The 12,939-nt window shown below is 42.0% G+C and overlaps 1 protein-coding gene across 1 annotated transcript; it reads right to left on the reverse strand.

The window, feature by feature from the left end:
* Positions 1-45: 45 nt before the first annotated feature.
* On the reverse strand, positions 46-7,759 carry degs1 (delta(4)-desaturase, sphingolipid 1). Its single transcript, XM_079758516.1, has 3 exons — positions 7,531-7,759; positions 2,902-3,644; positions 46-1,934 (listed from the first exon to the last, which is right to left on the reverse strand). Exons 1-3 carry the CDS (start codon positions 7,610-7,612, stop codon positions 1,788-1,790), a joined length of 972 nt encoding a protein of 323 aa, XP_079614642.1. The 5' UTR covers positions 7,613-7,759; the 3' UTR covers positions 46-1,787.
* Positions 7,760-12,939: the final 5,180 nt, after the last annotated feature.

A 12,939-nucleotide genomic window follows, 5' to 3' on the forward strand; every position in this document is an offset into this window, starting at 1 on the left:
TTACTAACTACAATGTATAACTCTTTCAAAGAATCTCATCACTTGAAATCAAATGTGGTTGACTTTATTTTTGAAAAGACTGCTAGATGCCATTAAACATCTTACTGCACCTTAAGTACACGTGTTTACCTTCTGATCATGCATTAAGACAGTATTTAGCAGTGCCATTGACATTTTTACATGGCAGTTCAACCCAAACCTGGAGGAAAAATGACCCGTATGACATGGATCTTTAAGGCATTGGGAAAGTGTTTTAATATTAGCAGACATTTAGGTTAAATAAACAGATTTATCGGCCTGTTAGTAATAATGCATGATAAGAAAAACCACTTCTCAGATGTCATTAGGATGTAGACATGGTTCTCCTCAGTTCACAGTTCAGTGCTGAGAGGTAAGGGACATAGCCTTGTTCGGTGTACATATAGCTTTAAAAATCATTTCATTTAGCTTCAACGTGATCGCTACAGAGCTATTTGAAATGTATATTACCACACAACTCATTGGCCATGAATTGCTTCTTTAAAAGACATACAAAATAATTTGATTGCAATCAAAATGACGCTCGATTTAGCTAGGCGTGACTAAGGATAGCATACTTTTATTATATAAATAAAGGTTCAAAACATTGATAAGCAACTATTCTCCCTCTCCCCCTTTACAGTGGAATAAGAAATCAGTGTGTGAACATTAGAATAGAGTCCGCTTTAGCACGGCAGTAAGTTAGTCGCTTGCACATATTTTGATTAAAGTACACTTGTGTACTTTAGGTAGACACGTTGTGCAGATGAAGCTCAACTGTAGACCACCGAGTCTACAAGTCAAATACTGACACTACTGGGGGCAGGTCATGTGGTCTTCCATCAAGCATCTCCCCCACAGAGACGCCTAGAGTAAATCAAAAGGATAGGCCGACATATCGGTAAATTGCCGTTTGACTCAAAATCAAGCCCAATAAATCACAGCGCCAAAGACAGTGACAAGTAATCAGTGTCTTTGTAGAATAATTACACACGCGTCTGAATCTGGGTAAGATAGGCAAAGGCACATTTACAGATATGTCGGCGTATCCCCTTAAATTACATTATTAAAAACTATTTCGGAACAATATATATAAAAAAAAAGGTTGAAGAGAAGGAAAACGCAATTTATAAGAAGACGGGTTGAGTTAAGATGCAATCAGCAACTTAACGCTATAGACATGTGGTCTATAATTCTTCTTGCCACTGCATTTCAAAATCCATGTTTTTTGGTCGGCATCAAACAAAAAGGTACATTAAGGCAACAAAAAGGGACTGAACGGCACAATATTTAAAATAGAACGTTTTTGAAATTTGCTAAATCGTTCAACATTGATTTCAAACACGTGACATGGAATTAAGGACCTCCGGTGCATTTGCGACAACAGTCGGCATGGATATATGCATTTGGTTTTTGCATTTGTGGGCGGATGTTGCAATGAAAGAATGCAAACTAAAGCAAAACAAACTTCCAAGCACTATCCAAAAAGGGGGTGGGGCCAACATGATGGCAGACATGTTGGACTGAAATGTTTCAAAGTCTGAAGAGTTCATGATGGGTGTGAATGTGTGGGAAGACACACGCACAACCATGTTAGGATCTTTCCAGGGTGGACACACACACACACACACACACACACACTCTCACACAGACAAAACCACAGAAGGCATATCAATTTGTGTTAATCTGAAAAATGCTAGTAAGTTCATAGGCTTGGGTGGTGGAGCCGTCGTTCTGACAGAAGACGAGGGGAGGGAGAGAGGGGACGGTCACTCCTGCTTGACGTCGCCCTTTAACGTCCGCTTGATGCGGGAGTAGGGGCTGAGCGTGTCGTCCATGATGAAGTCGTACAGCACCTTGACCCAGGAGGAGTAGTTGGGCAGGTCGTCGTAGTACTCCGCCGCAATCTTCTTCACCTACAGGGAGCAGCGCAACAATGCGGGTTTAGTCAGGGATGTCCTGCCGCTTTAATCAGCACCAAGTTATCTTAATGGTAGTCACCTATTAATTGTCGGTATTGAACGGTCACACTAGGGCACCGACAGTCAGTTAGTTAATATTTAAATCTAGAATTGAGACATTGATCAAAAATAATAAATCAACATGGATATTTGCACTTGGTCTTCGGCAGATTTATAGAAGCCGCTATGAACTACGTTTCTTTAAAATTGAGTTCATTGTCTCTAATTATTGACATAAAAATTTACAATTAAAGAAAAAAGAAAATCCTATGGTATTAGAAATCCGTTTCTCCATCGTTCAATTTTAAAGCCAAATCGCGCCATGCGAAGCTAGTGCTACCCCTCTATCATTGATCTCAGTGAGCACACTCAAGGTTCAAATACCGTTAACAGAATCCGGTTCCTACTGATTGACTAAAGACACGCAGAACTGCAAACAGTGCAGAATGACAAACAAAGATACGAAAGCAAACGGATGGTAAAATAAAAGGTCAAAGGCCTCACGTGTCATTTACTTTTTATCAGAGGCAAAGGGCCAACCAGTGAAACCAGTGTTTACCTCTACCGGTCCCAAACATTTGAGCAGAAGGGTCTGAGTTGTACAAAGGTCACCCACTTGGCTTAAAGATTGAGTTAGGTTTGTAAATAGAAATACACATTTTCAGTATATTCTTTGTTTAGTCAGGGATGTCCGGCCGCTTTAATCAGCACCAAGTTATTCTTTTTAGCTAAATTCTTAATTTGAAAAAGTATTTCCCCTCCATCGTTTCAATGTTACACTGCTTTGGCCATGTCAATGTTTCACTTTTTTTTTTTAATCTACTACAGTCCTGTTTCTGACCGAATTTCCCCCTCTGGGATTAGTAAAGTGATAATTAAATACAATTGGACAGGGCTGTAGGGTTGGCACTTCGGTACTCACCATGGGCAGCCTGCGGCCGGGGATGCTGGGGAAGTCATGGTGCTCGTTGTGGTAGCCCACGTTGAAGGTGAGCAGGTTGAGCGAGCCGTAGTAGGAGTAGGTCTCGTGGCCCTTCATGAACATGTAGTGCTCTGCGATGAAGTGTCCCGAGATGGGGTGCAGGCCCATCCCCAGCATGGAGCCCGCCAGCATGTAGACCACAGGCTTGGCCCCCAGGAGCCAGTAGAGGGCCAGGTTAAAGGCCACCTGGATGGCCGTGTTGGCCAGCTCCAGGTGGCTGATGGGCTTGGGGTTGATGTAGAGCGGCCGGATGGCGTAGAAGAGGGGCTGCAGGATGATCCAGATCAACTTGCGGAAGCGCGTGCAGAAGAACCAGCCCTCGAACTCGGTGGGGATGTCCACGTCCACGCCGTCCCCGCCCAGGTAGCGGTGGTGGTCCAGGTGGTAGCGCTTGAAGGAGGCGGAGTAGGGTAGTCCGATGGGCAGGTTGGCGAACATGGCGAAGTAGCGGTTCCACATGGCCTTGTTGTTGCCGAACGCCGTGTTGTGGGAGATCTCATGGATGGCCAGAGTCATCGAGTGGTTGATGCAACTGCCAAAGGCATAAGTCCAAAACAGAACCCACTTCCAGTCCAAGTCTTTGACCAAGTAGAAGGCCAAGAACTGAATGGCCACCATCATGCAAACGATCCACTTGAGCCTGTGGTCGGGTCCCATGAGACTCTTGATCTCTGGATATTTGGCTGTAGTGGATGAAAACAGAAACTAGAGTGAGCGCGAGTCAGGTATCGGGGCCGGGCCATACATCAGAGTCATGACTCAGAAATTATTTTGTGAAATTGTTGATAATGCTTTGATGATGGCATATTGCATAAGTGAGATAAAAGCCTGACAACGGAAAATGGTCTGGCAGACCAATTCTATCCAGTTGCTAGATTCCTAACTGTTCGATACTGACAGCAAAATTTGAAAGACAGATTCTGCAAACAATTTGGTGAAAAGCCATTTGATAAGTTGTATTGCCAATAGTTGTGTGAATCTAATCTAGCCATACTGAGCTAGACAAGCCAGTAGTTCATAGCTATTACAGCTACCGTGGACACATGCCTCAACTGATAAAAACTGCATTACTGATAACACACAATCAACCCTTTACGTTTTTTCAACCTAGCGGCTAGTGTTTGTTTAGCAAACTGCACACCCAAATTTGAATTAAGATACCGTCTCATAGACTGTATGGTAGGACCTCTAGATTACAGATAAAACCGTTCAACCCCACCTTTAACACGCCGCAACAGTACTTTTAAATGTAATGAGGTGTCCATTAACAAGAACAACTATACAGCCCCCCTCTTCTAACTGATGCATGTAGGTAAATACCAATAGGCCTAGTAAAGGTTGTGTCAAAAATAACCATTTAAAAAAAGGTGCAGCAGGCAATAATAAACAGCCATCATTTTAGTGTAATATGTTGGTCATGCAGTAGACATCAGTCAGCTATTAGTGATTAAAATGTGCTGTTAGGAGATCTCTGCCTGCCTCCCTATGAGACAAATCAAATGGTAGACTGTGTTTAATTAGTCAGTAAATAAATCGAGCAATTTACAATCGGGCCTTGAAAATCTCGGACAAAAAGCAAATAAGGTACGCTCATTGCCGCAGTAGTATATACAGGATTTCACTATGTAAAGCTTGTGTTCGAAATGGACTTTATCCTCAGCCCTCTTTAAATACATCAAGAGACTAGAGAGCTGCCGCAGAACCACCTGACACCATCTGTGTAAAGGAGATGGAAGCTGCTACCTGCATTCAATTTGCTGCAAACTTAAACATCTGTAAGAGTTACTAAATCCTGGTTAATTCAGCAACAAACTTGTACTTTTACGTGTCTAGTTGTCTGTAGCTATGTTTCTACTAAATGTGTTTAATTGAACCTCGCTGCAGTCGGTTGACCTTTTTAGCTCACTGTTTCAATCTCTTATCTACTTTTTACCTTGTTGTGCTTAAATGATTAGTTTATAAAGGAGTTTTGCTTTTTAATCCAATAGAGGGGGATTATGGATTAGTGGCGATGTCTCGTGTGCATATAGATTCTTTTTTACACCCATGATTTACATTGTTCGTTCTTGGGGTTATTTCCCTGTTTGATCATGGCTATCACTCTTTTGGGGATAATAAGTAAACATTGTCTTGTAGTGCCGACTGCTATCGATGTGAATGATCAATTTATACAACAGATGGGGATAATTATAGGTGGATGATTGTAGTTAACCACAACGGATGCAATAAGAGCACTGTGTTTGACAGGTTAATAGGCCGCTATCTCTGCCAAGTCCTGGGGTAGGAGGATGGAATCAGCCAGCAGCCACATTTCAGTTAAGAAGTCAAGTGACTAAACAGCCCAGTATCAACACCTTTTCATTGACCCACGTTTCAGCTGCCCCGTTTTGGCACTGGAAAATGTAAACAAAATGAATTGAAGGTGAACACAGTTTGACCCTCTGCTACACACGGAGCATATCTCAATCCACCCAGCCGCACATAGCTCGCCAGCCGTTGACCATGGAACGGTCACTCCGATGCTAAAAACACTCCCGGTATGCAGAATTGGTCTAGTCTTATCTCGAGCCAACATTTTATCAAAGCATGTTCCTCCAGTTTATCATGGAAGTCTGTTGTCAGTCGTTGAGATTGTGTTATCTTGCTGTTGTCAAAAGCAAAACAGAAAGAATTGACTTGACTTTTAATCATTGTGGGTTGGTTTCGGTACAGCGTGACTGAAAAAAAACTACCTTTAACTTATGAATACTACAACAACATGCTGTGCTATGTGCAGAGCCAATTTTGACAGAGTTGGATAACCAACAGGCCCCAGCAATAGCAAAGACATGCTATATCCTGTCTGTAGTAGGCTGCATTGTTCACAGTATCTCTAAATGGGGGACTTGTGGGGAATTCTAATCATGTGATCTTTTACAGTCAAACTCTGAGCAGTCAGCCAAAATGACCGATGACGATTTCCACTGTAAGGTAGCAACGTGGCACATATCACTTTACAAGTTCTCCTACTTTACACAAGGTTAACCTTGTTGTGCCATGATGGGAGGGAAAATCCAAGTTGATATGCAAGCAAATACAGCCGATGCCCAATTATCATTCAGATAGATGTCACTGTCCGTTATCTTTTCAGGAAGCAGATGGGGAGCATGTTATCTCTTCATACACCATGTCCGGCTTCAGAATGGTGCCAAGTGGCTCAGACGAGATGAATTATTTAGCCCAGAACAGCTTTGCTCTCAATGGACTCCATTGTGAATCGCTGCTGCTGTGCTTACAGCACAATGGGATGCCTCTGCGTTAACAATTAGCTTAAGTGTCTGTTATGTTAACAAGGAAAATAGATATTAGTGGAACAAGGCAAGAACAGAAGCCCACTCTGACCTCGTTATTATGATTAAGACATAAGGCACAAGGATCACGTGGTGAGCATTGACACCGTTTGAAAGGGTTTTGTCGGAATGATCATTTAAACTTCAAATACATCACTTTTAGACTGATTACCATTAATCAATACGGACAAAGTATTGTGAGTAGTAGCATAGTCTACTTAGTACCATGTATATGGAAATATAAGAATAAGGTCCCATATGAATTAATCAAGTATTACCTAACCTTACGTAAGCTGACAAGTTGGTAGACATGAAGCAACGATAACATTATAAGTGAAGTATGGCTTGCATGTACAAACGTTTAAAAACGAGACTAGAGTAGTTAGGCAACGCCATTCAATAACATTTGAATGTTTGCATGACTTAAACCCCACAGAATATGTGCAGCAACTTGCCGAGAAGAAAACCTCAGGGAGTGGCTCCATAACTGGCCAGGTTAACATTCGCCTAACCAACAAATAAACAAGTGATAAAGTAAAGTACCCATCCTCTACAGACAACATGTGATGCAAACCAATACCTCATGTGGGGTTTTGAGGCGCTAATATAGTCTCAGTTTAGGGTTGAAGGGGCATATTTTAATGACGGAGTTGGAATTCCATCGATCCACCTACTATAACGGTGCCGTCAGCGGCCGACACCTCACCGATCCACCGAAGAACTGGTTTAACATCGTATAAGAAAATAGCTTGCTGAAAGTCTCCATTCGGTGTTTTTTAAAAGGGCATATTCACATACGCATACCCTGATTGCAGACAGTCGTTTACTACCGAGTTATAACGAACGGGTCGGCGTTAGCGCTGATGCTAACGTTATCTATTATGTATGTAGGATGAGAGAGAGGGCTATGGATTTTAGCGTTATCCCGGTCAACCGCAATACAATTTCCGGTCCCGTACGATCTAAGCTGTGTACGCCAGTTCAATTCCCAGGATCAAATACATATTAAGATAGCACCAAGAGTAACGACAATGGAAAATACGTTTTGACGACCAAACTTACAAAGCAATATAAAAACATTGTTACGAAAACGAAAACCCTCCATCGGAAGTTAATAGCCCTTGTCGCTAAACCATGTACTGAAAGTCCCTCCCTCTCTCTTGTCTATAACGCTCATTTGGAGCATCCCGTTCGATGCCGTCGTCAGATGAAAAAGCCTGGGAATGAGGTTGTAGCTCACCCAGAATCTCTTTCCTCCGGTCGGCGTGCGGCTGGTCCGTGTAGACCCATTCGTAATCCTCTCGGACGACTCGGTTACCCATCCTCCTTTTATTTGCGTCTCCTCGGACTCTGTATCAATGTCAACTTCACGAGAGTTTATTGAACACGGACTGGTCCACGCGCAGTCCGTTAAAGGCTTGGGAAGTCAGGGGAACCGCTGGTCGACGGGAGACGACGCTCCTCCTCAACTTTTTATTCGCGAGTCTCTGATGACGAACGACCAGGCGGTGTCTTCTACCGTCTACGAAGGCACGCCCAGTTTAATGACGACGCAATTGTTTAATTTCAATATGCATTATATGACAAGACATACACTAGGTGCAAATCAGGTTTTAGTGATAAGATAAGATGTTCATCCTTATGATTATTATTTCCCCTGGGGGGATTGTGGCGTTCAGTTATGTCATTGAGAAGAACATAATTTATGTTTACAAACGGTGGGCGAATAATATGCATATATCCGAGTGGAATGCATGAAAGTGGGAGCTGATAATCAAAGTAAATTGTGGTCTTAATTTTCTGATCTAGTAATAACGCCTCTGGCCAGAAAACGGCAAGGAATCACTCTGCGACTACACAAGATGTTGCCTACCGGTACATTGTCGCCTAACTGTGTTGTAGACCTGCTTTAGGACACAGTAACAGAAGGTGTGTGTGTGTGTGTGTGTGTGTGTGTGTGTGTGTGTGTGTGTGTGTGTGTGTGTGTGTGTGTGTGTGTGTGTGTGTGTGTGTGTGTGTGTGTTCAACAAAGCAAAAGTGTATTTTTAATTGGGGCCCCTTGGAGTTTTCTAATGACACACGGGGGACAACAATGGTTCGTGACGTCTGATCTGTATCCCCCACACACATATTGCAAACCGTGCCCCTCAAAAGGTAGGTATTTAAAGTTCCCACCGCAGCGCCGATGGGCTCTTTGCGTGCTATTAAAATGCAGCTGTCCATGTGTGTCCTTGGCTTCAACCCCATCTACTGGCTATCATCTGGAACAGCCAATGAATTCACGGACTCACCCTCAGTCAGTCGACCAGACTTTCTATTGAAAGACGCTCATGTTGCTAAAGAAAACCGGTCCCGGACCCCCAGTGCAGCCATCGGACCTAGCAATTGTGGGAGAGATTTACTATACCCTTTGAAAAAAACTCATCCAATGTTTTGTGCGATCAATTTGTACAAATATTCAGGCCTGGGAGCCAAGGTGACACAGGACATTAGCACCCAGAGATATCCCGGGTTTGTTTGTACAGTTGTCTTCAGGGCTTTAATAACAATATATGTGAATGACACATGCACAGTGTCTTATGCAAAGTAAGATAATGTTCAGGCAAGTTGACCAACTACTGTATCAGACATCGTAAGTTAGATGATGATACATATACATGGCACAAATCCCAGAATAACTCAAACGACAGAAGTTGGTTGGGGGTGAAACCGTGTATGGGCATGATTTATAACAGCCGTGCCCTGGAGCTTATTGGAGGAATCCCAGAAAATGAGAATATTTGCCAAAGCTGGGAAGGCAGGTGCTCTGTGGACCTGCTGGCCTTTGTATTACTTTGTTAAAGTTCTAAATAAGGGTCTTAAACTCTTTCCTAGTTGATTTGTTTACTCTTACTATATATATTGTATTTATTTTGTGCATCCATAGTTATAATTTTTTTTTTCCAACTTTGAATAGATTTGTGTACCTGAATTATTTGACTATTACCAATATTTTTTATCATTATTATTTTACTATGCCTACATTATAGTTCCTTTTGATACACTTTGTAACAGCTTTTGCTGTGAAAATGTATATTTTCCATGTTAAAAAATCTCTGGAATTGAGATGCATGTGAGAACATGCGAAAAGCTTACGTATCCTTGACATAAGACGGACACAAGGCGAGGCCCCCACGGTAGAGGACCCAGGAAGTGCTCTAACAGACTCCCTTTATTTGCTTATGAATGATTGTGAAATGGATCCTTTATATTTTTCTAGGATAGGACTCTTCTTAAAAATGTCTTAGTCCTTGCGGCCTATAGTAGGATACAGCTACTACTATAGCTTTCAAGTTAGAGACAGTCTACACTGTACACATGAATTACAGAAGAGGTCAGGGGGTTAGGGCACTAGTCTCTTCGGGATCTCACTGCAACTTGCTACAAGAGTACAAAACAGGAACTTAACAGGAACTTGAGATAATTCACATGAATAATAAAGTGGCCCTGCTGACTTTGACTTACTTAATATTTGTAATACATCAGAAATGAGTGGATAGGAATGTAACACGTACTTCATTGAAATAAGAATAAAGTTGACCACTTTATCGAGATTGCAGTCCCTTTTGTTTACATACACACGTCACACTTTTATCCACATTTCCTGTGAATAAGTTACTTCGTATCTTGAGAATGACTAAGGAAATGGACTAACTTCAGGATGTGTTTTGTTTGTATGCATTCATTATTTTTGAGTTTCCCCCACTGCATGCAAGAGAAGGACTCTTGATAGAGTCTGAGGCCTACTGGCTGTGGCCTATGGGAGAGTCTTTTAACCATGCTCAGATTCAGCGATAGAACCCTTTGTTTATTTAACAGTATAATATTGGATTTAATCTACAGTCTATTCAACTTCGAGAACTTTACTCTGGACAAAACCTTTGTCCAGACAAAGGTTTGGACAAAACCTTTGTCCAGAGTGAACATTTTATTTTGGAAAGAGTTACAAATAATAGACCATTAGGGGGCCTAATATCCATTAGGCCCTTATAGTGGTTACTTAAACTGTTCACTTTTTACCAACAGGTAAAATAAGCCATTCAATAATCTACCCTCTAGTGCAATGGTTCTCACCGTTCTAGCCTCAAGACAATATTTACTACCAATACTGCCTTGTCAACAATGCCTCTAGGGGTGTAGACCTCTCTGAATTTCATGATTTCATTAGATTTTAAATCTTGGGCTTACAATTTGTCTCAAAATGATTCCCAATACAAAATGGGTTCTTTATTCAGTACATAGGGGTGCTTGTTTCAGCATAGGTGCTGAGAAAGCGCCTAACGATCTTGGTACAACCATTTCACAGGACCTAAAATGTTGTCCCCACATTTACTCTGTCCAGAAAAAGGCCCAGCAGAGGTTATTATTCCTTCGACAACTAAGGAAGTTTAATCTGCCTGCTGACCACCTTCTACTCAGCCATCATTCAGTCTGTCATCTGCACCTCGATCACTGTCTGGTTTGGGTCAGCCGCCAAACGGGACAGGGACAGACTGCAACGGAAAATACGGGCTGCGGAGAGGATCACTGCAGCTGACCTTCCCACCATCGAGGACCTGTACCAGTCCAGGGTCAGGAAAAGGGCAGCAAAAATCGCTCTAGATCCCTCACATCCTGTTCAACCTCCTTCCCTCTGGTAGGCGATACAGGGCACTGTTTGCCAAAACCAGCCGACATAAAGTCAGCTTCTTTCCCCAAGCAGTTACTCTGTTGAATGCTCAGAAATAGCCCCCACCCTTTCACTGAGCAAGGGCTATCAACATTGTTCTGCATCTACCTCATGTATGTTTCAATTTTTCAATTCCTTGTTGTTAATATATTGCCATTGCACTGAACTACCTTGCACTGTATTTATATTTATATTGAAATCTTAAATCTCTGACCGTGTATTGACTGCACTTATATTGCACCATTTCTTCTCCTTATATTGTTTCTTCCACGTATATTGTTATTGTATATTGTTTTTTGCAAATTAGTATATTATCTTGTATTGTTATACTGTATACTTAACAGTATATTTATATTTCGTACAGTTCTTTCTGTTTTGTGTTTTCTTTTTTACATATTAACAATAGGTTAAGTGTTGAGTGTTGTACTTTGAGAGCAAAGGGTTAACCAAAGTCAAATTCCTTGTTTGTTATGCAAACCTGGCCAATAAAGCTGAATCTGAATCTGAAATAGTAAGCCTTTGAAACATTAGTCAATTCATGGGCTTCTTTCTAGGTATGGCATGTGCCCTGGGACCTATACTCAAAAATCCCTCGTGAGCCACCAGTTGAGAATCACTGCTCTAGTGACATTACACATGGGCGTGTCCACCCAGATGTATGATAGATAGATCAACCTACCAATTTATCCGGTGGATTGAACCGACAGGAAGGCTGATCTATATCCAGTATACATCTGGGCGGACAATCCCACGTGTTATGTCATGAGAAGGTCGATAGAGAAATGGCTTGTGATGGCCCATCAACATCATACCTAGAGAGGCGATACCTTTCACTGCTTGGAGATGCAGAATAATCAGCAGTGATATTTGTAGATTGGTGGCACTAATTAGACACACCCAAGGATAATATACGTTTTTGCACCTACAATTGTATTTGATTTTTTAAAGAATCCTATTAATTTCTTATGGAAAATAGCTTTTTGCCCAATAGCTTCTTGCTCAATAGCGTCCATGGTATTGCACCAAAACACACCAAACCAACAATGCACAACTGTTCTGCTAGGTGGTTCTAATTAGACACACCCAAAGATAATATAGTCTTTTGTACTTACATTTTTTAAAGAAACCCATTCTTTAAAACTCAATTAACAATGTGTGTCTAATTAGTACCACCTAGTAGAACAGTTCTGTATTGGTTTGGGGTGTTTTGGTGCCATTTAGTACCAGCTATTGAGCAAAAAGCCATATTCCATAAGAAATTAATGGAGTAATTTATTGAGGCTCCCTATGTGTAAATCAATCAGTCAGAAGCAAATGGGTGTTCCTTGGTTGTCCGCCAAGACTGACTGAGAAAGCACGGTAGGAATCGCTGATGGTAGTGGAGACCGGGGATAGTAACAAGGGGTGAGTTGTAACACCACCAATTCCACCAATCAGGGATAAGATATGAGCCATGTGACAGTTTCAGTCTCCTCCTCCTTCCTTTACGACCACTCATTGGCTGTGTCTCAATTCAGGGGACGCATCCTTCGAAGAACGCGGTCTATGAAAGTGTGGCCTTCGTAGACCGTGAAGGCCGGACCGAAGGCCGAACGAACGTTTTTAAATGAGACGGTCTGCCCTACGGGGCATTTCAAGTTTGCGTAACAAGCCGTTAACACCCTTTACCCTGCGTGACGACGCGCCGCTCCTGTCACCTAGCAACCCTGACAGCTGCGGTTCAAACCATGGACATATTATAGAAACCGGACGGCGGAGGAGAAATATGGAGCCGTTTTATATAACCCACTAAGAGATGTCCACTTTCACTTAGATGTCCACTTCTTACTTTATTCTGTTGCGTTCTTGAAGAAAGTAGTCTAATACGGATCGCTTTTAACTCACTTTATTTGTTAAAGTATTTCGGTATGGTAACTGTGAAGCAAAAGGAGGGGAATTGTG

Source organism: Pollachius pollachius (assembly GCF_949987615.1).
Source record: "Pollachius pollachius genome assembly, chromosome: 2".
NCBI lineage: Eukaryota > Metazoa > Chordata > Actinopteri > Gadiformes > Gadidae > Pollachius > Pollachius pollachius.

Bases quoted from the DNA above. Each gene is read 5' to 3' on its own strand.
- degs1 (XM_079758516.1), bottom strand. From the start codon at position 7,612: ATGGGTAACCGAGTCGTCCGAGAGGATTACGAATGGGTCTACACGGAC. The intron at 3,645-7,530 runs GTGAGCTACAAC...CATCCACTACAG, and splicing joins CCGGAGGAAAGAGATTCTGG to CCAAATATCCAGAGATCAAG. The intron at 1,935-2,901 runs GTGAGTACCGAA...TGCTCCCTGTAG, and splicing joins CCGGCCGCAGGCTGCCCATG to GTGAAGAAGATTGCGGCGGA.